The 21,875-nt window shown below is 46.7% G+C and overlaps 1 protein-coding gene across 2 annotated transcripts in view; it reads left to right on the top strand.

Moving 5' to 3' along the window:
- Positions 1 to 21,875, top strand: part of SH3PXD2B (SH3 and PX domains 2B) — a 119,647-nt gene that overhangs the window by 56,099 nt on the left and 41,673 nt on the right. For both annotated transcript variants that reach the window (XM_073355810.2, XM_073355809.2), the window contains exons 3-4: positions 4,117 to 4,192; positions 19,156 to 19,232. In XM_073355810.2, coding sequence (XP_073211911.1) covers positions 4,117 to 4,192; positions 19,156 to 19,232 — 153 coding nt within the window. The remainder of the gene's footprint in view (positions 1 to 4,116; positions 4,193 to 19,155; positions 19,233 to 21,875) is intronic.

Genomic DNA, 21,875 nt, shown 5'->3' with positions numbered 1-21,875 from the left:
ACTCTGCTCGCTCTCAAAAATGCAAGATGAAAAGGCCTTGAGAGAGTCGAGTATTATATTATTTAACTGTAATTAGATGTGCTGTATCAGTGGCTTGATTTGTGTCACTTACCTCTGTGTCACTCATAAACTTAATAGCCCTTCCAAACAGGAAGAATAAGGTTAGAGTCATTCAGTTTCTTTCTGGGTAAATGGAGACACAATGAGGCTGTAATGTGGGCTAATGGAGACGCTGTATAATCCTTTATTTTCATGGGCAGAAGGAACAACAGGAGGATGTTACATGCTCTCTAACTTTGATGGAATGGCAATCACTGTGACAGCCCTGTGGTCACTCTGCATTGAGGAAATGAATCCACACGCAGCCTTGCTCATTATGTGGCTTCCACTGGTAACGTCAGAGCAATCTTTGGTTATTGCTGGGTTGCAAACTCATAAAGTCCAAACCTGGAAAGAGGCTTTAAGCATTTCCCTTTCCTGATTAGTCTGTTGGTGTGTTTGGCACCCTCATTTGAAAGGGAACACTTGAATACTTTTGTTTTATGGTTTTTTAATTGTTTTGGTTTTGATTTGTCCTTCGTTTTTTCTGCTAGGCTTTTTGTCGTTTCTCATACATGGATTGTAGTGTGCATATGTGTATATTTCTCCTCACAGAGCTTGAAATAAATCCTGCTTCTTTTTGTTTGTGTTCTTGTTTTGTTCACTGGTGTCCTCGGGTAATGGTAGCACAGACTTATGCTACATCTACACTACAGCACTTACAGTGTCACAGCTGCACCGATGTAGTGGTGGACATGAGCCATGCGGATGGGAGAGTGAGAGCTCTCCTGTCGGCTTAACTCCTGCTTCCGCCAGAGACTGTAGAGACAAAGTGCTGTCTACACCAGTGCGTCGGTGGGTATAACTTATGTTACTCATGGCTGTGGATTATTCACACCCTTGAGCGATGTAAATTATACCAAAGTAATCTGTAGTGTAGACAAGGACTTAGGGAAATGCTTGTGAAATGCTGCTGTTGCTTGTAAAACCAGCAGAGGACCATGGCATTATTTTTGTGTAGGACCTACAGAAAATCACAGGTTTAGTATTATTTCACAGTGACTAATTTGCTGTATGTAGTTATAAAAACAAACCTATAACTCTATCTTAGGTACTTACATGGCTCCCATTAGTGGACAGTCTGAGCACCTCACAATCTTTAATCTGTCAGAGTATCCCTGCAGAATAGGAAAATATTCTCCCCATTTTACAGATGGGGACACCAGAGCAAAGAGACTGTGACTTGCGTAAGGTTACACAGGAAGCCTGTGGTGTAGCAGGGAATTCAACCTGGCTCTGCCAAGCCCCAGGCCACTGGACCATCCTTCCTTTCTGTTCTTCTCTGTGTGTGTGTTACTACGGATACATCCTTATTTGGAATCCATGAGAGCAACACTTTGATTGTTCTATTGTATTCATCATGGGCCATCAGACTTTAATTGGTACATAAAACTTAATATTTCATCTTATACTTTGTTAACCTTTGTCTGTGCCAATTTACAATGCTTTAATGAAAGATGGATCTTGAAAATAAATGGACTTCAGATTTTTCCATTTGATGAAAAATAACGCCTATGCCCTGTTGTGCTCTACAGCAGGGGTTCTCAACTTTTTTCTTTCTGAGGCCCACTCCAACGTGCTATAAAAACTCCCCAGCCCACTTGTGCCACAACAACTGGTTTTCTGCACATAAAAGCCAGGGCCGGCATTAGGGGGTAGCAAGTGGGGCAGTTGCCTGGGGCCCCATGCCACAGGGGTCCCTGCGAAGCTACATTGCTCAGGCTTCGGCTTCAGCCCGGGGTGGCGGGATTCACAGCCACGGGATTCAGCTTCATGCAAACGGGCTCTGGCTTTCTGCCCCGGGCCCCAGCAAATCTAACGTTGGCCCTGGTTGGCGGACCCTCTGAAACCTGCTCCCAGCCCCCAGGGTTGCTCTAGAGCAGGGGTGGGCAAACTTTTTGTCCCAAGGGCCACATCTGGGTATGGAAATTGTATGGTGGGCCATGAATTCTCATAAAATTGGGGGTTGGAGTGCAGGAGGGGGTGAGGGTCCAGCTGGGGGTTGCGGGCACTGGGGTGGGGCTGGGGTTGAGGGTTGGGGGTGCAGGAGAGTGCTCTGGGCTGGGACCGAGGGGTTCAGAGGGCGGGAGAGGGATCAGGGCTGGGGCAGGGGGTTGTGGCGTGGGAGGGGGTCATGGATGCAGGATCTGGGCAGCACTTACCTCAAGCAGCTCCTGGAAGCAGTGGCATGTCCCCCCTCCAACTGGCGGGGGTGGCGCTTAGGGCAGGAGCAACATGCAGAGCCCCCTGGCTGCCCCTATGCACACTGCTTCCAGGAGCCACGGCACATGCGGAGCAGGGCAAGCTCGCGACCCTGCTCCCTGACGAGAGCTCGAGGGCCAGATTAAAACATCTGAAGGGCCGGATGTGCCCCCTGGGCCGTAGTTTGCCCACCTCTGCTCTAGAGGATTGCTGTTGTCTGTGGGGTTTGCCTATGGAACTGGCCCATTGGTTGTTGCAATGGAGTTTACTTTTGTACTTTTCTACATGGATACCAAGGGTTGCCCATTTGAGAGTCCAGATGTGGGACTGCATTTTGGGACACTGCTGTGCTTCCATCACTGGAGAATGGTGCAAATGAGGGAAGAGTAGTGAAGGCATTTCTGGAAGCATGGCTTTGTGGTTAAAGCACAGGGCTGGGACTCAGAGGTGGTAGAGGAGAGTTTAATTATCCCCCATTTATGTGCATGGGGGAAATGGAACCACAGGGAAGGTAAGTGACATGCCAAAGGCCATAATGACTCTGCGTCAGAGCCAGGATTACAACTCTGGGCCTTCTGACTTCCAAGCCTGTGCTCATTCCCTCGGGCCATGCTGACTTGCTTAATAGTGCATATGTGTTCTTTAGCTGCAGTACAGTGGAAGTTGGTTGTAGGATTTCTTTATTGTAGAGTGGAATGGTAGCTGCCAGCTGCATTTATAGCCAAAATCCCTTACATTAATAGAACAGTCAAGGGAATTAGATCTGTCCCTATTTTCTGTCCTCCATTGCACATATGTATGCACACACAAAGCTGCTGATTTTTGCAAGTGTTGAGAACTACCCCATCCAGAGGTCTCAGAGATTCGCACCTAAAAAAAAATGCCAGTGAAGCCCTTTGTGTGCACTCTCCCTTTGGTCTCCCTTTGGTGTGCTGAAGAAGGGCCCAGCTCAAATTGTCTAATTGGACAAAATGACCTAAATAAAAGACAGAAGAGAGTCCTGTTCTTACTCCTTAGCTGCCTCAGGTTATGACAGTCATGGAGGCTGTGATGCACTTGGAACATCTTCCTGCAAGATGACTGGAGCAGCCACGAGAAACTGAGTACCCTCCACTCCCATTGACATCCCTGGAACATCCTCCTCGGTTGCAGACACATTCCTAATGGAGTAGAGAGGTCATGATACAAGAGCCTTACAATAAGGAGGGGAATCTTAACCCTTCTGGTCTTTCCCGCCTTGCTGTCCCAGCCAGTACTTGCAAATTGTACGAACTGCAAGAATGGGCCGGGTCCTTTTTTAGATAAATCTACTAGAGGGTTTTCAAAGTAGTCAGTAGTCATGAGGGTGGTAGTTGTTAGTAGTTTTAAGCCCAGTTTGTAAGTTACTCTGAGATCCTTCAGGATGGAGGCTGGTTGTTTAAAGAAAAAAAAAATAGCAGGTTGACTTCCCAGTTCACACTCAGTGAAATGCAAACTCTGAATAAGCGCACACATCGTGAAACGTCAGTTGGACCTGCAACATAAAGGAAAACTAGAAAATTGTGAGAGGGCCCATCTGAGCCCTGGTGTTGCTGGAGCCGCTTGGAATGTAGAACCACTTTTCTCTTATTGCTGTGGAGACATGGTTTCAGCCCTACCCTCAGAACCTAACTGAATTTAATGCGGTTATGTGCAGACAGTCAAGACTCACCTGTATGGACTCGGAGAATTGGCTTCATTTCAGTCTCTCCTCCTGCTGAGTAGTTGTTCTGTGATTCTTTAACATTTTGTTTTTAAATCCCATCTTGTGTCCCCCCCCCCCCTTTTTTTTTTTAGATGCAGATGTTGGACAAGTTCCCAATGGAAGGAGGGCAGAAGGACCCCAAACAAAGGATCATCCCCTTTCTGCCAGGTGAGTAGGATGGACTCCATTGAAGGCAAACTCTGGTTTTGACATAATACACTCAAGTGGGGCCAGATTAAGAAAAGGTCTTGTTATCAGCTCCCAATGAACACACAAGTATGACTTAAAGGTTGGAGTCATGAAGAACATGTGAATTTGAAACTTCAGATGTCTGCATCCTCTCCATTGAAATGAACATGGGAATATTTTTAGTAATATGCAAAGTAAGTATTAAACTCCTCAGTTCCCAGGGCTGCATCCACAATCACCTTCGAACTTGGACTCTCTGCAATATTTTTAGGCATTGGTTGCTGGCCATCCTGAATAGCAAATACATAGCCACTGCCCCCAGAAGACAGCCGTGTTTTAGGTAAGCAATCCTACCTTCACAAGTTCTGTAGATATCTCCTGGGTGGGTTTCAGTATCGACACCCCCAACAGAGCCAGGTCTAGCTATGGCTCCTCAGGAACTGTTCTGTGCAGTTTGCAGTTGAGTGTAACTCTAGTTAAAGTGCAGAGAGACCTTAAAAGCAATCCACAGAAATGCAATACTGAAACAGGCTGACAGCTGTAACTTTCTCCTGCAATGTTAAGGGGCAGTTTTCCAAATTGGGATGTCTATGGTGCAGCAGCTGCCCCACAAATCCAACAAGCAACTGTGCAAATGGGTGCTCATGTGTCCAAAGTAACCTGTATAATTACCCATTTTGGACCTAATGGGTGCATGTGCTTGTTTTGTGTATGACACATTACTGCTGCTTTTGAAAATGTAGCCCTAAAATTGCCAGGGAGAGGAGCCCCAAATCACACACCCATAGCCAATAGATTTGACCACAGATACTTTTTCCCCAGGAGCTAATGAAAATGGATGATACTTTAAACACTTCCAGAGAATGCAGCAAGTATATTTAGTGGAAACCATTATGATATCTTACGGAAATGCAGACGTTTAAGGTATTTAACTGCAGTTACAGGTGTGACTGCAGCATGGGCTAATGTTCCTGTGCTAGCTTTAATCTAGATAGCGTGGCTAAAAATACCAGGGAAGATGCAGTGACACAGGCTTCAGTGTGGCCTGTTCCAGCCCACTGGAGACCCTGGGTATGTATAACCCATTCCGTGGTCCATGCTGCCATGTCTTCACTGTTATTTTTAGCCCTGCTAGCTAGATTAAAGCAATCACAATCGTACCTCCTATTGCAGTGTAGACATGGGGTTCCTTTCCTTTGAGCGGCATGAAGATTCTGTTTTATTCCTCTTCATGAGCCAGGGCATATTTGTCGTTAAGAAATGGTGTCTGGGTTACCCAGGGAGGCATTTCTGGTTCTGGCTTCTTCCCTGATTGTAGCATCAGCAAAACCAGAGCAAGTCTGACATTAATCTGGAGGAAAAGGCACTGCTGTGCAACTTTTTCCTGCCAGTGGGGGAAGCCAAATTGGCAGAGGGCATGACTTGGAAAAATAGGGAGTACAGTTTGACTGCTCTCCGTTTGTGAAGAATCCCTACTCATTCCCATCAAAATGTTGCTATTTTTGGAAGGCAGGGATTGAGCTCAAGAGTGGCTGCCCTGAGTGCATTGTGTTTCGCAGCCTCACTTGTTGATTTCATTGCTGCTCATTCAAACTGAAAAAGTTCCTCTCTATTAAATTACTCTGCATTGGGATTTCAACTGTGGAAAAGGGTTGGAGCTGTCAGGAGGTAGAGCCTGGGCCTTGAGCCACACTGACATCCCTCCGTGGGCTGTGTGTGCACTTATTTCAACTTTATAGAATAGCAGTAACTGGTGTCCGGCCCACTGCTTTGGGCCCCCATGCAATAGACTAAAAGAATCCATCTTCAGATACAGCCTAACAGCCTGCCTTATGTTGCCCACCAAGAAAATTCATCCTTGTCCCAGGACCCCCAATTATCCCTGTAAATTCTTCAGTCCTCAAAGCTGTGGAAGACAGAAGGGCCTTGCAGCGTGCTCAGAAGGTTTCCAAAGTCAAGAGCAAGTGGGGGAAGCAAATGCCAGAGCTGAAGGCCTGAGATGCAACTTACCAATTCAGATTCTGAACCCCTTCAGAGTCCAGGAGCACGTGATGTCAAGATAACAATATGAGGTCCATCTCTATTGCAAATTGGCTTAGTAGTGGTGGTGGTGTTTGGACAAAGGTCTACATAGTTCCAGAGGGTCATGAGGAGGATGTTTGGTTTTGGGAGGAGGTATTATAATGCCAGCTGAGCTATGTATTATGGTCATGAGCGCTTTAGCAATGCCTAGAATATGCATATTTTTAGGTGCTTCACCCCTCTCCCTCCCAAGCCACCTAGGACAGAGTTGCCTGGTGACAAAAGGTGCTAATGTGGGAGCAAGGGAGAAAACAGGTTGTACTCTGGAGAGAGGCCCCATCTTCTGACTTGGGGTGAAATTGTCTCTGCCTTGAAATGCACATCTTACTCCAGTGTTCACGTCCTCCCCAGCCTTCTCTGCAGGTTGCAGTCACTCTCAGTCCATACTCCTCCCAGAGGCTTACCTTGACACTTGCAGCTGTTGCATGCCCATCATAGAAGTAGAGTGATAGGGATGGTGGATAATGAATATTGTTGCATTTCACCTTTCCTGCTTTCACATGCTGGCACAGAATAATGGGTAGCTATGGCGTGAACATCTTACGGGGGGTATTCTCCCTGTTGGCTCCTGCACAATGTTCATTAGGTACATCACACTCACATCTGTCTAACCACACAGGGCTGCTTAATCCTCTCACTTGAGGGTAGCTGCTGTTAAGCAGTATGCAGTCTGTAGCTTCTGCAGTGCTTCCTTTGGCATGTGTAGCAAGGAGACAGTAGCTGTCTATTGAGTTGGGTTATGGAGTTAGTGACGTGGCCTTATGTACCTGGTGAGGTAGCTTACTGGCAGAGTCTGCCTCCTGAGAGAGGTGTTGATTTGGCTTAGAAAAGTCTCTTAGTAGCTGGTAGAATTGTCAGGTACAGGAATAGTGCTGTATTCCTTCTGGTTCAGGTCTCCTCTTTCCCAGCTTGAGATGGCAGCATGTTATGTATTGTAAACCTCGAGATTTTGTGCTGTTTCCATCAAGATGCATAATCAGAGTGGGTCGAGTGCGAGGCAGAGCAGGGTCTGTTTCTCTGCATCTCATGCATCCAATATATGGTGAAACTTAGGCTTGCTGGGTTTTTGACTTGGTTCAGGCCCGAGAAACGGGTGACATCTACAGCTTACTTTTCTTCCCTTCCCCATTTGAGAAGCATTTTAGCATCTGAGTTTCATTACCAGTGGTGATTTGGTTCCAATGGTCTGATTGAAATATGCTGCTTTCTGGGAAGCTGCCTATGGTAATGTTAGATGTGTGGCCTCTGAAGTCCTGAAAAATATCTCCTGCTATCCTATATGTTCCGCTGCCTGTAGCATTCTTAGCAAACCTGTAATTGTCTCGAACTCAGTGTCACCCGCAGGAACTGAGGAGATTCCCATCCTTCAGTGTCTATCAGAATGTTTTCCTGGAGGGGGAAGTGGTCCCATTATTAATACTTATTTTACAGCGTCCAACCCAGAGGAATTTTGTTGTTCTTCTGCTTTTGCTTTTGTTTGGTTATCGTAGCTTTATTTTCGTTGTGGGATTTGACTCATTCTTTTGAAGTCACTAGAGGAGACTTTTTGGGTCTTCAGACTTAAAGTAGGTTTTAGCTTTTCCCAGAGAATAACCTTGCAAGGGATGTAATTCCTGCCTTCTCTTCTCCCTACCCCCCACCCCACTCTAAAACAGGTGGAACAGTAATAAAGTTGAGTTGTTGAGAGAAACAGATGGGAAGAACAAGGGTAGACTGTGGGCTCTCTAGAGGAGGGCTTCTCTCTGGCTATATCTGGATTGCACTTGCCTGAAGCATGTCTTGGGTGCTACTGTGATACCACTAACAGGATAAGAATATGTCCTCCAAGGCCACTGAGTCTGCAGCATTCAGGCACTATGCTGAAAATTCCGTTTGCTGCCACGCAGCAGAATTGGGAGGTGGACTCCTAACTGCTTGTGTGCTGGCCTTGAGTCAGTGGCAGGTCCTTCAGGTGATCATTGTTTTGAGGGATGCTGCCCTCATGACCCCATGACACACCTCTGGCTAGTCCTAGCTCACAGGACACAGTTAATGTTAATATGGACTCTTACGGCAGGAGGAATGACGTAGCATTGACTAATGCATATGAAAAGTTATGGGAGGATTGTGCAAAGCTCTGAAAAGGTATCAGTCTCTGGCTTGGAGACAAAGTCGCCAGTGAATAGTTGCTGCTTGCTGAGTATCAATTCTGTGCTGTGCAATATACACGTGAAGGCCCAGTCCATGCCTGGAGAAGTTCACACGCTAAGGGTTACATGTTTGCTGGCTGAAGGATGATGAGATGGGGACCCCAGGAAAGAATTAACTAAGAAAACAAATGAGCTCAGTTGGGCTAGTTGTGTAGAGGATGTGCCAGATCTTTCAGGAAACGTCTTTTTTAAGGCAAGTGGAGCCTTCCAAGCTCCGCACAACCCAAGTGGCCCAGAGCCTATTCCAGCCGTTCTGCTTTTCTGGAAGCATGAGTCTCTGCAAGGAGGGGTTGTGTGAGGCTCAGCTACTTTTGGTTGTGAAATTGCTTTTTAGGAAGCTTAAGCAAGAGACGGCAGCAAACTCCAAAGGAAGAAAAGGATTTAATAAGATACATTTTTAGAAAGCAGAATGTTGTCTCCTTTCTACCTTCCACCCCATCCCTCTCTGATCCAGCATCAGAACAATACTTGCACTTTGGGAACTTTTTATCTGCAAATACTAACAGCTCTCCACAAGGGACCTGGAAGTTAGATAGATGAATATGATCATTCCCTGTTTCCAGACAATGTTAAGTGACTTCCCCAGACCCCACAGGGTACTCTGGAGCTGGCAATAGAACAGAGTTTCTGGATCCTAATCCTGTGATCAGTTCACTGGTCACAGCTGTTTCAGGCATCTCGGACCCAGCCTAGTAACTAAGAGGAAATGATCACATAAGAGTTTGCTGCCTTAGTGCAGATGGTGAGCTCTTCAGTGAAGAGGAGATCATGGGTGGGACTGTTGGTGAAGTCTTGAGTAGATCTCTTCTCCATGAAGTTCCATTTCTGAGCTTTCAACACCAGTTGCTGAGTTTGGTGGGTTGCCAGGAATCCTGCTGACTTCATTAGGTAGAAGACTGCTATTCCCTCCTATCCTGTGTTTGCTCTCACCCTCCATCTCTGCAGCGGTCTCCTGCTGGGCACCTTCCTCGCAGTCCAGATGCGTGAAAGGAAGTCCCATCATTGCTGTTCCATGGATCTGCAGTGGTGGAGGCAGTACACCAGAGTGAAGCCCTCTTCACTGCCCAGGAAGCAGAGATACTGGGGTTTGTCTCCTGGAATGCATAGAAATTAAATACATTCCCCACTGAGCCACCCTAAATAATGCATTTTATTGTCTCGCCATCCTGATATCAGCCTGTTTTGGGGGAAAATCCTTTTCCCCCCAGTCCCACAGATGGTCAGCGTGTCAGCTGGAGTCTGGAAAGCTCCCCTCCTTTTACCCTCCCCTTCTGGAGGCCTTGCGCCTCCAATACCATCCTTCTGGCTGTGGAATATGGCACAGGGGAGTCTTTCCCTTTGTGTCTCAGAATAGCTGCTGCTTTCTCCATCTTTTACAAGGGTGAAGCACATGAGTGGGACTAGGCCTAGGATTGAACTCCCTCCACTATGACGCTGTAGCTAGGAATTGTAGCTGGCCCTATTCTGAGCTTCCTTGAGATCCTTTAGAATGCTCCTATGTGTCAGGTCACAGTACACATCCCTATAAACCTCCATGTTTATGGCCTGCCCAGGAACAGCTATAAATGCAGGCAGCCCCCACGCAAAGTTGTCCCTTCCTTTTACTGCAGGGCCAGGGCATCCACTCTCTTCAGAAGTTTGCCAGCCTGCTGCTAAGTCCAAGGCTCCTATGGAGGTTGTGGGAAGTGTTATCTTCCCCCATGTGCCTGCCCATTCCAGCAGTGGAACTAGGAACTGGCTTCTCATTCTGGGGACCAACTGTGCGTGGTTTTTAAAGTGAATTGGAGCCCGTGGCAGAGGAAATCTGGATGTGATTTGAAAGGTGTGTAGAAGCGAATTCTTTCCGAGTCAGAGGGAGTCCTTCAGGGTAAAACGAAAGTCAGACGTTTTTCCACTCTCAAAATATCTGGCTTCTTTAATGGCTCTGATAAGCTTTGTGATACATTTATGGTTCTCTGCCCCTCCTGCTCCCTCAGGATCGAGTAACAATCTTCAGCTCAATGGGCGCCACAACCGTGTTGCTGACTGAAATGCCTCTGCAATTTTCTTTTCCCTCCACTCCCTCTTCCCCAGTATGGCTCTGACGTTGGCTTGAGAATTCCAGTGGGATGGAACAGAGTACACTGTCCCCTTCGCTCACCTGGCCTTTTCTAGAGGCTAATTGCTCTCTTGTGGGCTGTCGTCCTGCCCTCAGGGTGTCTCCTGCACAGCTGAGGGTAATTGTCTGTCAACCCTTCTCCCACCATCTCCCCTGATATTTCCCAATCCCTGAGCGGGGTAGGTGAGACTTGAAGAGGTAGCATGTTTGCCATAGCGGGGCTGCACTGGGTCACTTTACAGCCCCCCCACTCTAGACCTGCTACAGCACGACCTGTGCTATAAATCAGTCAATCAAATAAGAGTTGAGAGTAGCAGCCGTGTTAATCTGTATTGGCAAAAAGAAAAGGAGTACTTGTGGCACCTTAAAGACTAACCAATTTATTTGAGCATAAGCTTTCGTGAACTACAGCTCACTTCATCGGATGCATAAAGTTGAAAATACCTCAAATAAGAGTGAGGGGGCTTTGATGGGCTATATAGGGCATTTCCTTCAATGGTTTGCCACAGCAAGGCCCCTAGCCATTGGGTTGTCAAGCAGGGGGAAGGGCTCCAATAGAGTTTTTAAAGGCAAAGCGTGTCTCTGGTCTCCCTGGGTCCTCAACTGCCAGGGATGAAGCTTCTCTGGCTCTATTTCTGCTGGTCACTGTGCTCACTGGTGGTGCCCACTCTGCCAGCTCCCCTTGTGGTCGCAGCTGTTGGAGCTGTAGTATAGACAGGGCTCAAGCCCTACAGTGGTGGTGAAAGATGTGCCCCATTTTTGAGTCTGCCTCTTGCCTAGTCAGACCTTTATGTGCTGGGAGTGCCCCGTTGCTGAGCAGTCAGTTGCAAGTGCAGGAAGGCTGCTTTCTCCCCGCCTGGATATGCCTTCTTTTGTTCTAATGCAATCTCTTTGTCCTGCAGGCTTGTGCATGTGTCTCTCTGTGCTTGGGCATTAGGCCAAGCAGCTAATGTTAAATAATGACTCAGCAACTCGATCAGTTAACGGCATTTGAAAACTGCTGCATAATTACTACCAGAAGAGCTGCTTGTCTGCTGCCCCGCCTTCAGCACCGAGGAAGTGGCGGTGGGTTTTCCCAGAATGTTGTAGCTGGGGAGGCAGGGAAGAGGGGATGACTGTAGAGTTCTGAACATGTCCTCTAAAGGCAGATTTTGAGCCTTCTGTGTAAATACAGCTCTGCCAATGTATCTTGATCATGACCTGCGGTGACCCCAGCTAACCCATTTAGATGCATCCAGCTCTACCTATGTCATCTCTCCCGCCTCTTTCCTTCCCATCCTCAATGCCCTCTCTCAGGATTTTGCCAATGCTCCGGCCTGCCAGCCCCACCTGTGGATGTAAAGCAGGCCCATGATTAATGATCTGAGAGAGAGGATGGTCAGCATGCAGGGGAGGGAGGAACCTCTGCGCTGCTCTCCAGTGCCACCTATTTGCTGAAGAGGCCACATGTGTATGTGTGTTCATGGGGATTTGCAGCGATGTGGTGGCCAGCAGATAAACCAAAGCCCCCACGATGGTGATTTGTCAACCCTGATTCTCAGTGCAGCCCAGGACCCAGAATTCCTGATTGGTATCTGAAGGCCCTGGCCTTAGTGTGTGCATGACCACTGGGGATTGAGGTGGATGGTACAGGTGTGAGGTTTGGGATGTCTGGTTCTGGATGAGATGGGAGGGAGGGAGCCATTCAGCTGAGTGAAACAATTGGGGTGTAGGAGAGTTCTCTTGGAGTTGAAGGAGCGTCTCCTGTTGAAAGGACTTTGTAAGCAGTGTCCAATTGAAAGTGTTTCCAGTGGCTGAGAAGGTCTCAAGACTATGGCTGGCTTTGAGGTAGGATTTACAGAGGTGCTCTCCTGTGATTTTTACAGTCTTCCCTCATCCCTGTGGGGCAAACAGCCATAAAGTCTCTCTCCTTTTATTTTCAGTGGCTCATTGCAGTTAAGGAAAGGAAATGGAAGGAAGCTTCAGAGCTATTTAGATTGTATCAAATAGCCCCAGAGAGGGAGCGGGGGAGAGCATGAAGTAGCTGCGTGAGGGCCAGAGCTGTGATTCCAGTCCAATGCGGAGACCTGCGGAAGAGCTCTGTGTAGGCTCAAAAGCTTCTCTCTCACCCACAGAAGTTGGTCCAATAAAAGACATTCCCTCCCCACGTCACGTCTCTGAGATCGATCACTGTCTGCCCTGACTCTGCTGAGCTGAAGAGACAGGCTACTTCTTGCTGGCTTAGGGCATGTCTTCACCGGCAATGTTAAAACACTGCCGTCGCAGCGCTTTAACGTGGCTTGTGTAGTTGCGGCAGAGCCCTGGGAGAGAGCTCTCCCAGCGCTCTAAAAACCCACCTCCACGAGGGGTGTAGCTCCCAGCACTGGGAGTGCTGCACCCAGTGCTGGTGCACTGTCTATACTGGTACGTTACAGCGCTGAAACTTGCCGTGCCCAGGGGGGTGTTTTTTCTCCCCCCGAGCGAGAAAGTTGCAGCGCTGTAAAGTGCCAGTGTAGACAAGTTTTTAGAAGCTCTACGGTTGAGGCCAAATGGTGGACGTTGTGGTGGGGTTTGTGCGTAGCAGAGCCACCCCATCCTCAGGCCTCCATTTAAGAACTTGCTGTTTGCCCAACCATTTTGACCGACCATCCTTAGCTCCATGGGGTGTAAGTGCATGGTACCCAGTAGGAGTAATGCAAACCAAAGAAGCTGCTTTACTTCTGTGTGTGTGTGTGTGTGTGTGTGTGTGTGTGTGTGTTGACTCTAACACTTTAAAAAAAAAAAAAACCCCAAAAAACGCTTGACTCAGTACAGAAAATCATCAGAAGTCTGTTCTGTTCCTTTTCTTCAGGTAGCTAAAAGCCTCACTTGTTTTGGCAGAAACCCTTTTATCTCTGAGTAGTCTGGATAACTTGGCAGCAGTAGAAGATGGAATGGCAGCTTTTGGCAGCTGGGTGCTGTATAATGCATTAAAGTTACAATACTTAGCCTTGATTTGAAAAGGCTGGCGGGGGAAGGAGGGGGGAAGAGGAGGGGAGAGAACAGTGGGATGAAGATTTGCATAGACTGCCCTTCAAACACCTTTGGAGTCCATCCTAAATGGTGTGCAGATGTTGATTTCCCCATTTTTCTGTCTGCTCTTTTCCTATCATGGTGGTGGGTGTGGGGAGAGGTGTGCTATGAATTGCTATTGCAAACCCCCCATGGTTACTTATACTTCCTGCTTGGAGATGTCTGGAAAGGTCTGTAGAGGAGCTAAGTATTTATTATATTGTTTTGGGGTTGATGTTTGAAAAAATTTGGTTTGTTTAGTCTGGAGAAGAGAAGACTAAAGGAGGGACATAAGTCTTCAAGTGCATAAAATGTTGTTATAAGAGGAGGGTGATAAATTCTTCTCCTTAACCACTGAGGATAGAGCAAGAAGTAATGGGCTTAAATTGCAGCAAAGGAGATTTAGGTTAGACATTAGGAAGAACTTCCTAACTGTAAGGGTAATTAAACACTGGAACAAATTGCTTGGGGAGGTTATGGAATTTGTGCCGATGGAGATTAGACATGTTAAACAAACATCTGTCAGGGATGGTCTATATAATTCTTTGTCCTGCCTCAGTACAGGGGACAGGACCTATTAAAGTCTCTTCCAGTCCTACATTTCTCTGATTCTTGAGGCATCTCTACACAGAGACATTGAGATTAAATGGTAATTAAAGAGAGTCATGTCCAAAAGTGCGTATAAACAAGAAAGCTATTTTTTTTCCATAACCAAATTAAATTTTGTTGAGTTTGGGAGATTAGGAGGAGTTGTCCTTGCTCTTGTCTGGCCTCGTAGTGTTTCACATTGGAGATGGTGCTCCTTCCTTTCTCTCCAACGTTCATGCTTCTCCAACATCCTGCTGCAGAGCCACCTTGTTGCCAACTTTGAAATTGTTTGTACTGGGGAGACATTATCCCTTCCCTTTTCCCCTCCTTCACTGGTGTCCTAGAGTGCAAACTTGTTACTTCCTGTTACTCTACCCGCTATTACCTTACTGATTGGAGCTAGTATACATCCTCCAATGGCTGACCCTGTATTCATGCCCTTTTCTGCAATGTACCTGTGTCTGTGTCTACCCTTTTGATTCTACTTATTGCTCTTCTGGCCCTATTCCAACAAGCCAGTGCATTCATCAAAGCTAATTTCCCTTTTGCCTTGGCCCATCTCCCTGTTTCTCTCCAGCTGCATTTCTTTTAGCTTCTGTAAACCCTGTGCCCTAATCTCACACTCCTGTGCCTACTGCAGCCCTGCTGCTCCCTTGGGCACGAAGGAATTTGGTGCAAGGGGGAGAAGAAATAAACCACCCAGCAGATCTGTAGGATAGGGAAGTGAGCCAAGTACCATATTAAGGGCTCTTAAAAACCCTGAGGCAGCCAAATAACTTCAAAGTAGGGATGGGATGGAACCTGATGTGAAGTATTGTGATTGCTTGATTCATACTATGGATTTCTCTAGCATCTGAGGATCTCAAACCACTTAATTAAGTCTCACAGGGCAGCATTGTTATCCCCATTTTACAGATGTAGATAAGTGATGTGTGTCCAAGGGCCCAGTGCAAAATCCTGAACCCAGGTCTTCAAGCTCGCATCCCACTGATTCAGCCATAAGTCCACCATTTCTCTACAGGCCAGTGGTGTAGTGGGGCCAGATTATGATGGAACAGCACTTTTGTCACATGGAGGGTGCCATTTTAGAACAAAATGGTGTTCTCCGCACAGTGTGTCCTCCAGTAGATGACCATTCAGGTCTACGTCAGGGTTTTATAGCTGTTCTTGGCAGCATGGAGAGATTCTGCTTTTTCCTAATTTAGGCATTTTGATGTAAATCAACTTTTTATTAAAAAATAAATTTTCTGTTTAGGAAGCATCAGAACTGGGAGAAATGCAATGTGAGAAGGGAAGGGAATTTGTTGAAGGTTTGTGTATTCAGCCACTGAAATAATTTTTAGATCACCATTTATTTGTTTGTTTTAACATTTAAATGTTCCTTTCATAGGTTGGTTTGTTTTAGACATTTATAATGTGCCCATCAGCAACTACATCTCAGCACACTGACGAGTTACAAATGAAATTCCAGTTTCTAATGATGGTCAACAAAACCTTTTTGACCCATTAATCTTTGTGAAATCATCATTAGAATAAGAATACAGGCAGAAAATCTACTTACCCATTTTTTTACCTTGATGGCTGATGTGAATGAAAAACTATTGATAATTTACTTGCCTGCTGGGGAAAAAAAATAGTAGCCACCCACAGCAAGGAGATTAACTAGAGGCTGGTAATTCCTGCCCCTCCCCTCCCTGGTATCTTAGCAATAAATACTTTCCAAGCTACTGATCTGCAAGAACTAAAGACCAGACTGGAGAAGGAAGCATTTGAGCAATGTCCTGGCCCTTGTGAGGGAATAGTGTAGATTGGAGCCAACCTGGTGCAGCTAAGAGCTATGCAAGCCTTTATAGCACTGTTTGGTTTGGTTTTCTAGTCTTGTTCGGGAATAATATCTGAGCCACAAATGCTCATGTGAAAATGTGCATGCATGATGGGGTTGTGCTGTTACTCCCATGGAGCATGTGTTGGTAGCCCCTTGGAGGAGAGAGTATTTCAGGTTGCTCAACCATGATCATTCTGATCAGTGAAAGAGTAGCATTGGTAACCATCCAGTCGATCTCCGCTGGTATGGTGGTGGCGTTGGGGCTGGGGGAACGAAAAGAATGGGTAATTCCAAGGTGTGTGTGTAGGTGATGGAGAGATGAGTGGAGGTAGGTATTCTAGTGTTGGGGCTAAATCTCCTTCTGGGGCTTGAGAGTAGATTCAAATGGCAGCTCATATCACAGGTGATCATGATGCTGGTCTAACTTCAGTCCCAGCTGGATGCTGAGGTACAATTCTTTAAAAAAAATAATCCTACCGCTGATTCATTGCTTGGGGGGTGAGGGAGGGAGACCAGGACTGAGGTGCATCTGCAGAGCTGTTGGAGGGAGATAGCTTGCACTGCGCCCACCAACAGTGCAAGTCCTTTACTTTTTCTCAAGCACTAAAACTCCCCCTAACTCAGGGGGTAGAGTTGGCTTTTGCTTGATGATTATCTCACCATCAAACCTGAAAACTTCAATTCAAATCCCGAAAGCTCCTGGAAGGCTGGAAGTTCTGAGACATGTGTTATTGGTCCCAGCTATTGGGCAATAGCTGCAGTGGTTTCAATTACAATATGAAAGCTAACAGCTGGGGTTTAAAGGAGTTTGATAGTGCAGTCTTGAGTTGTGACACTTCGAATTGGGATTTGCGTCTGTTCTAGCTCAATGTGGGGGGCAGGTTTCTCCCTCCTAAGTAAACGCATATCTCTTTCATGATCTCTCTGCTAGTGGCCTGTGTCTCTTTAAACACTGGAGAAGTTGTGCTCAGCAAAGACAGATTGAAGCTTTTAGGACTAATTAGACTTCAAAGAAAAACTGCCTGAGCCACAAGTGAGAGGGGAGGAAATGGAGTAGCTGAAGGATTCCTTTAAAGGAGAATAAAAATAAACCCCAGACAGGAAGGAAAGCCCGATAGGGTCTGAATCTGATCTGCAATCCCACAAGTCTCGCTCTGGGGACCTTCTCCATTCAGGAGCTACAAAGAGAGAGACCCTCTGTCCAAGGCTTTGTCTACACTACACATTCTGACCTCCAGTTAAGATCTAGGGTAAAATGCAAACGTTAGAATCTGGGAACAAATGCTTGGGGAATATCCATTCTTGCCTTTACAAACGGGTTAACCGTGGCCTGATCTACACTTAAGATGAAGGTCGACATAGTTACAGTTCTCAGAGGTGTGAAAAATCCATGCTGCTAAGTGCCATAGGGTTGCCGACCTAACCCTCCGTGTCAGTGCAGCTAGGTCAATGGGAGAATGCTTCTGTCGATCTAGCTAGTGTTGCTCAGGGAAGTGGTGTTCGTACACCCTTGGGAAAAACCCCTTCTGTCAGTGTAGGCTGTATCTACACTACAGGTTTATGCTGCCACAGTTACGGCAACCTAGCTATACCAATATAGTCTCCGTGCTGTAGACGTACCCTTTGTTCAACAGTCAAGTTACATCTACATTACAGAGCCTATACCACCATAGCTGTAGCCCCTAGTGTAGAAGCAGCGTATGCTGACAGGAGGAGGTTTTCTGTCGGTGTAGGAATACCACCTCCCCGAACAATGTTAGCTACTTCAACAGAAGTGGTCTTCCATCAGCCTAGCTGCATCTACACTGGGGTTTTTGCTGACATAATTCTGTGGTTTTTTTTCCACACCCCTGCCTGACATAGCGATGCCAATGTAACTGTTCATTGTAGGCCACAGATTGCTTTTCCCTACTTCCCACAAATTAAAACCCACTCTAACTCCCTCCACTCCCCTTCTTTTTGCAAGCACACACCCTCTTTTGGGGTCTGAGGCCAGGTTATTGGCAGGAACTGGTTATTGACAACTCAAGCAAACTAATATCTGTCCTTGCTTCTTCCTACTCTCCTGCTCACCCCCATCTCCTCCTCCCCATTCCAGTTCCTGGTCTCTTATGTGCTTGCAAAGCTCCATGTGCCCCTTAAGCTCACAGGCCAGTATTTGCAAATTGCATAATAGCAAATTGTTGATTCTGGTGCCTTGATTCAAAATATAGCTGACTTTCCCCAGGATTTTCAGGAATTGGGAATTGAGCCCTCGGTCTTTTGTCGTCAACTTCTTTGCTATAGATTACAAAAAGGGTGAAACAGAGCTATTAGGGGTAGGGGGAGAACAGCTGGAAGACCCCTGCACAGGGTCATGTTTTGAGGCTACTACATCCATTGCAGTCTGTTGGGAGAGGACCACCCTCTGGGAGTGCAGAAACAGACAAAAACCCATGACCACATGTATGCTGATCTTGTTTGGCAGCTGAACTGTAAAGATGAGACTTGGGAGACAGAACTCAGCATGTTAATCTCCAAAACCACAGTGGCTGTTTGTACCTTTTGATTTAGCAATGGTTAGATGCCTGGGAGGGGTAGCACTTCTCGTGTGCTCTGAAGTGATACAAGCCATTCTACCACCTCCTGGACACGCACAGCAACACCCTGGATAAGTGAAGAGACATAAGGACACATCTGGTTGGGGAATTTGATCGGATTTTTCTTATGTTGGGCAGGAGTATGGAAAAACGCACCCCTAAGCACCATAGCTGTGCCGACCTATCCCACAGTGTAGATGCATCTATATCAATGCAAGAATGCTTCCGTCGCCCTCATTACCGTCGCTCAAGTAGGTCATGCAGGCTGCATCTATACTCTGGGCTTATGTCGGCATAGCTGTGGTGATCTATTTATGCCCATGTTGTTTCCACAGTGTAGACATGCCCTTAGTAATTTCAAATGTGCATCTCTCCAAAAGTATGCTTGGTGGGTTGAGGGGAGGTTCTTCTGTGTGGGCAAGGGGGTTCTTGGCAATTCCAGTCTTTGCTTACATTGAGGATAGATTCTGATCAGTTGATTTGAGGGAAATGATGTCTGATGGAACAGCCTTGATAACTTGCACTGCTCTTGTTCCTCTTTCTCACTGTAGGGAAGATCCTCTTCCGCAGAAGCCACATCCGGGATGTTGCCGTCAAGCGTCTGATCCCTATTGATGAATACTGCAAGGTAAAGGGAGTTTTCTGTCTTAAACTGAAGACTTCTAGCCTGTGATATAGGCATGATTTGAGCTGGTCCTTCTCTGTTGGTGATACCGGTTCCATTTCTGGGAGGGGGCAGCACATGGTGTTGCACTTAATTGTGCACTTCCACCAGCAGTAGCTTGTGCTAACGTACCACCTCCTGCCATGAAATTAGCTGGTGGCCTTGGGTCTGGTGCCGCGCATCCATTCCATGCAGGTGTAAAAACATTCCATGGGTACCATCTCAGACATAGGGGTCAGTGCTGTGGTTTTGGAGGCCTAGAGATTGCAGCGTGGTAGTGACCTAGTTGCTCACCATGCACTCTCCACTCTAGTTCTCCTTAATTTTATTAATTTTTTTTTTAAATCCCTTCTCAGGCTACAAACGAGAAGCAAATGGCCTGGTAGGGGCTCTGGTGGCTAATGGTTAAATTCACTAGCTAGCCTATCCTGTTGGTTTCAAATGTTATTACTATTGAGCAGAGTCCAGTCCTTATCCTTAGAAGATGGGTCTCCGTCACAGAACTGGTACTGTCTCTAGCTTCGGGGATAACAGAGGGTTCTGTGCAGTGGACTGAGATATGTTGGCAGAGCTGCGTGGGGTGCCCAGCACCGGAGCATCTTACTCTTAGGGCACCATGGAACTTTATACAATAATGTTAAAACTCATCTGTGCATGAGGTGAAGCTTTTTCAGGCATCAGCTGAAGACCGTGGAACAAACCCCCAGAGGAACTAAGGACCTTCTGCTCTAAGTGCAAGATGTATTTCTTTGAACATGCCTTCTCTAAACATAATCGTGTGTGTGTGTGAAATAAAAGTTCCAGAACAAAACACTCAACTTGCATACACCTCTCCCCCGGCGAGAAGATGAGAGAACAAACCCAACACAGGTGTTAGTAGCTTTGTTTAATGCCCTCCTGCTCCGCGCTCCAATACTATGGGGTTGAGCGCAGCATAAGAGCCAGAATAGAATAGAATTGCAGGGGATGATACAGGTTAGGACTCAGGTGCATTGACCAGAGCTCTGAGGGAGGGACCCTGGGACTGGAATTGCAAGGGGTGCTGAAGGTCAAGACCAAGACGCATCAGCAAACATGTCTGGAGGCATAGCACTGGGCTAACGTGCTGCAGCTCAGAACTGCTGAGGTGCATTAGCTGCATTACTGCAGGGTAACAGGCAGGATTGGAACAGCAGAGGTGAAGCACAGGTAGCCTTGAGGCATATTGCCAAAGCTGGGGAGGTCGGGGGAAGCTTACACGGCAACTGGCTGGCTCTTGCTGGTGTGATCAGTCCCCTGATTTCAGGGACACTAAAGTGTGCCAGCTACATAGACACACGCTTGCCCATAAATTTAATTTTAGGGAGGAAAAAAGTCCCTAAGTGATAAGAGGCTGCAGCTGTCTGTTTGGAACGATGCAGTTAATGGCATAAAATATAATTAATCCATTTGACTTAATAAATGGGACATAATGGCTGATGTTATATGACCCACTTAGACAACAGCTTTCTCCTCCTCCAGTTAATGCATTGCCAGGTAATAAAGTGTGCACTAAGCCTGGCCTTCCAGTTCCTGCTACTTAACTGTGAAGCTGCTAGAGGGGTGAGGGGCTAAGCCATCATAGAAGTGTGCATGGCAGAGTCGGCCCATGCTATTACCATGGGCGTCTCAACCAAAGTCCCTGCTGTCCCTGGCATTTCTGTTATTTTGGGCTGACTTCACATTCACCACCACAGTGGGAGTATAATATACACTCTCAGCAAAAAAAAAAAAAATCCCTGAGTTTGCTGTGGTTAGGGTGGTGTTTAGTGAGTACTGAGCATTACGGGAACACAGCTTAACCGGATCCCCCACAAAATACTAGATAATATCTTGTCCTTTGTTTTGTCTCTCCTGGGAGAGACGTGGGGCGGCGCCGTTCCCTGAGAAAGCTCTGCAAATCCTCCTCTCTTGGCTGCAAAGAAGGCCGGTGAAATCCTGGACTGAAAACATGCAAAGGCATCGCCCCACCAAGCAGGAAGAGAATAGTCCCTCTTTATAAAGCCACAGTCCAGCTGCACCCAGAATTACTCTCTTGCTAGCAGAAAGAGCTTAACAGATTGGAGGGAGGTCAAAGAAGAGTAGCAAAAATGATCAGGGTGCTGGTGAGAATGATTCCTAAAGTCAGATTTAAAAGAGCTAAATACAGTGTATTCTCATCCCGTTTCCTCCGTGTCCTACACTAAATAACCCTTTCCTCTGTGTTGGTGGTAATATTAGTAAGTTTGAGAGAGAAAATGTTGGCTGAATATCTGGTAAAAGAGTTGTGACTGGGGGATCCTCTCCCAAGCCCGGTCGCTTGGGAGTCTTAAAATGAAACTGGACAGAGCTCTAGAAAATGCCCTTCAGACTGCAGTCATGCATCAACCCCTGTAAAATGGCTCATCCATCTGAATAGGTCATTTCCTATCTGTCTTCTCTGAATAACCTTTCCCTGCCGGTCTCCTCACTCCAACCACCATGCTCCAAGCCAGACAAAATTGGATGGGTTTCTCTTTGGAGCCTGTTCTTCAAATTGCCCTTAAGAATGAGTTGTGTGGCTGAACGTATCGCCTCGATAGTGCTCCCAGCCTCTCCCAGCCTGGTGGA

This window comes from Lepidochelys kempii, chromosome 8 (assembly GCF_965140285.1).
Source record: "Lepidochelys kempii isolate rLepKem1 chromosome 8, rLepKem1.hap1, whole genome shotgun sequence".
Classification (NCBI taxonomy): Eukaryota; Metazoa; Chordata; order Testudines; family Cheloniidae; genus Lepidochelys; species Lepidochelys kempii.
The sequence above is the reverse complement of the archived record's forward strand: the minus strand, read 5'-3'. Positions and strand labels throughout refer to the sequence as shown.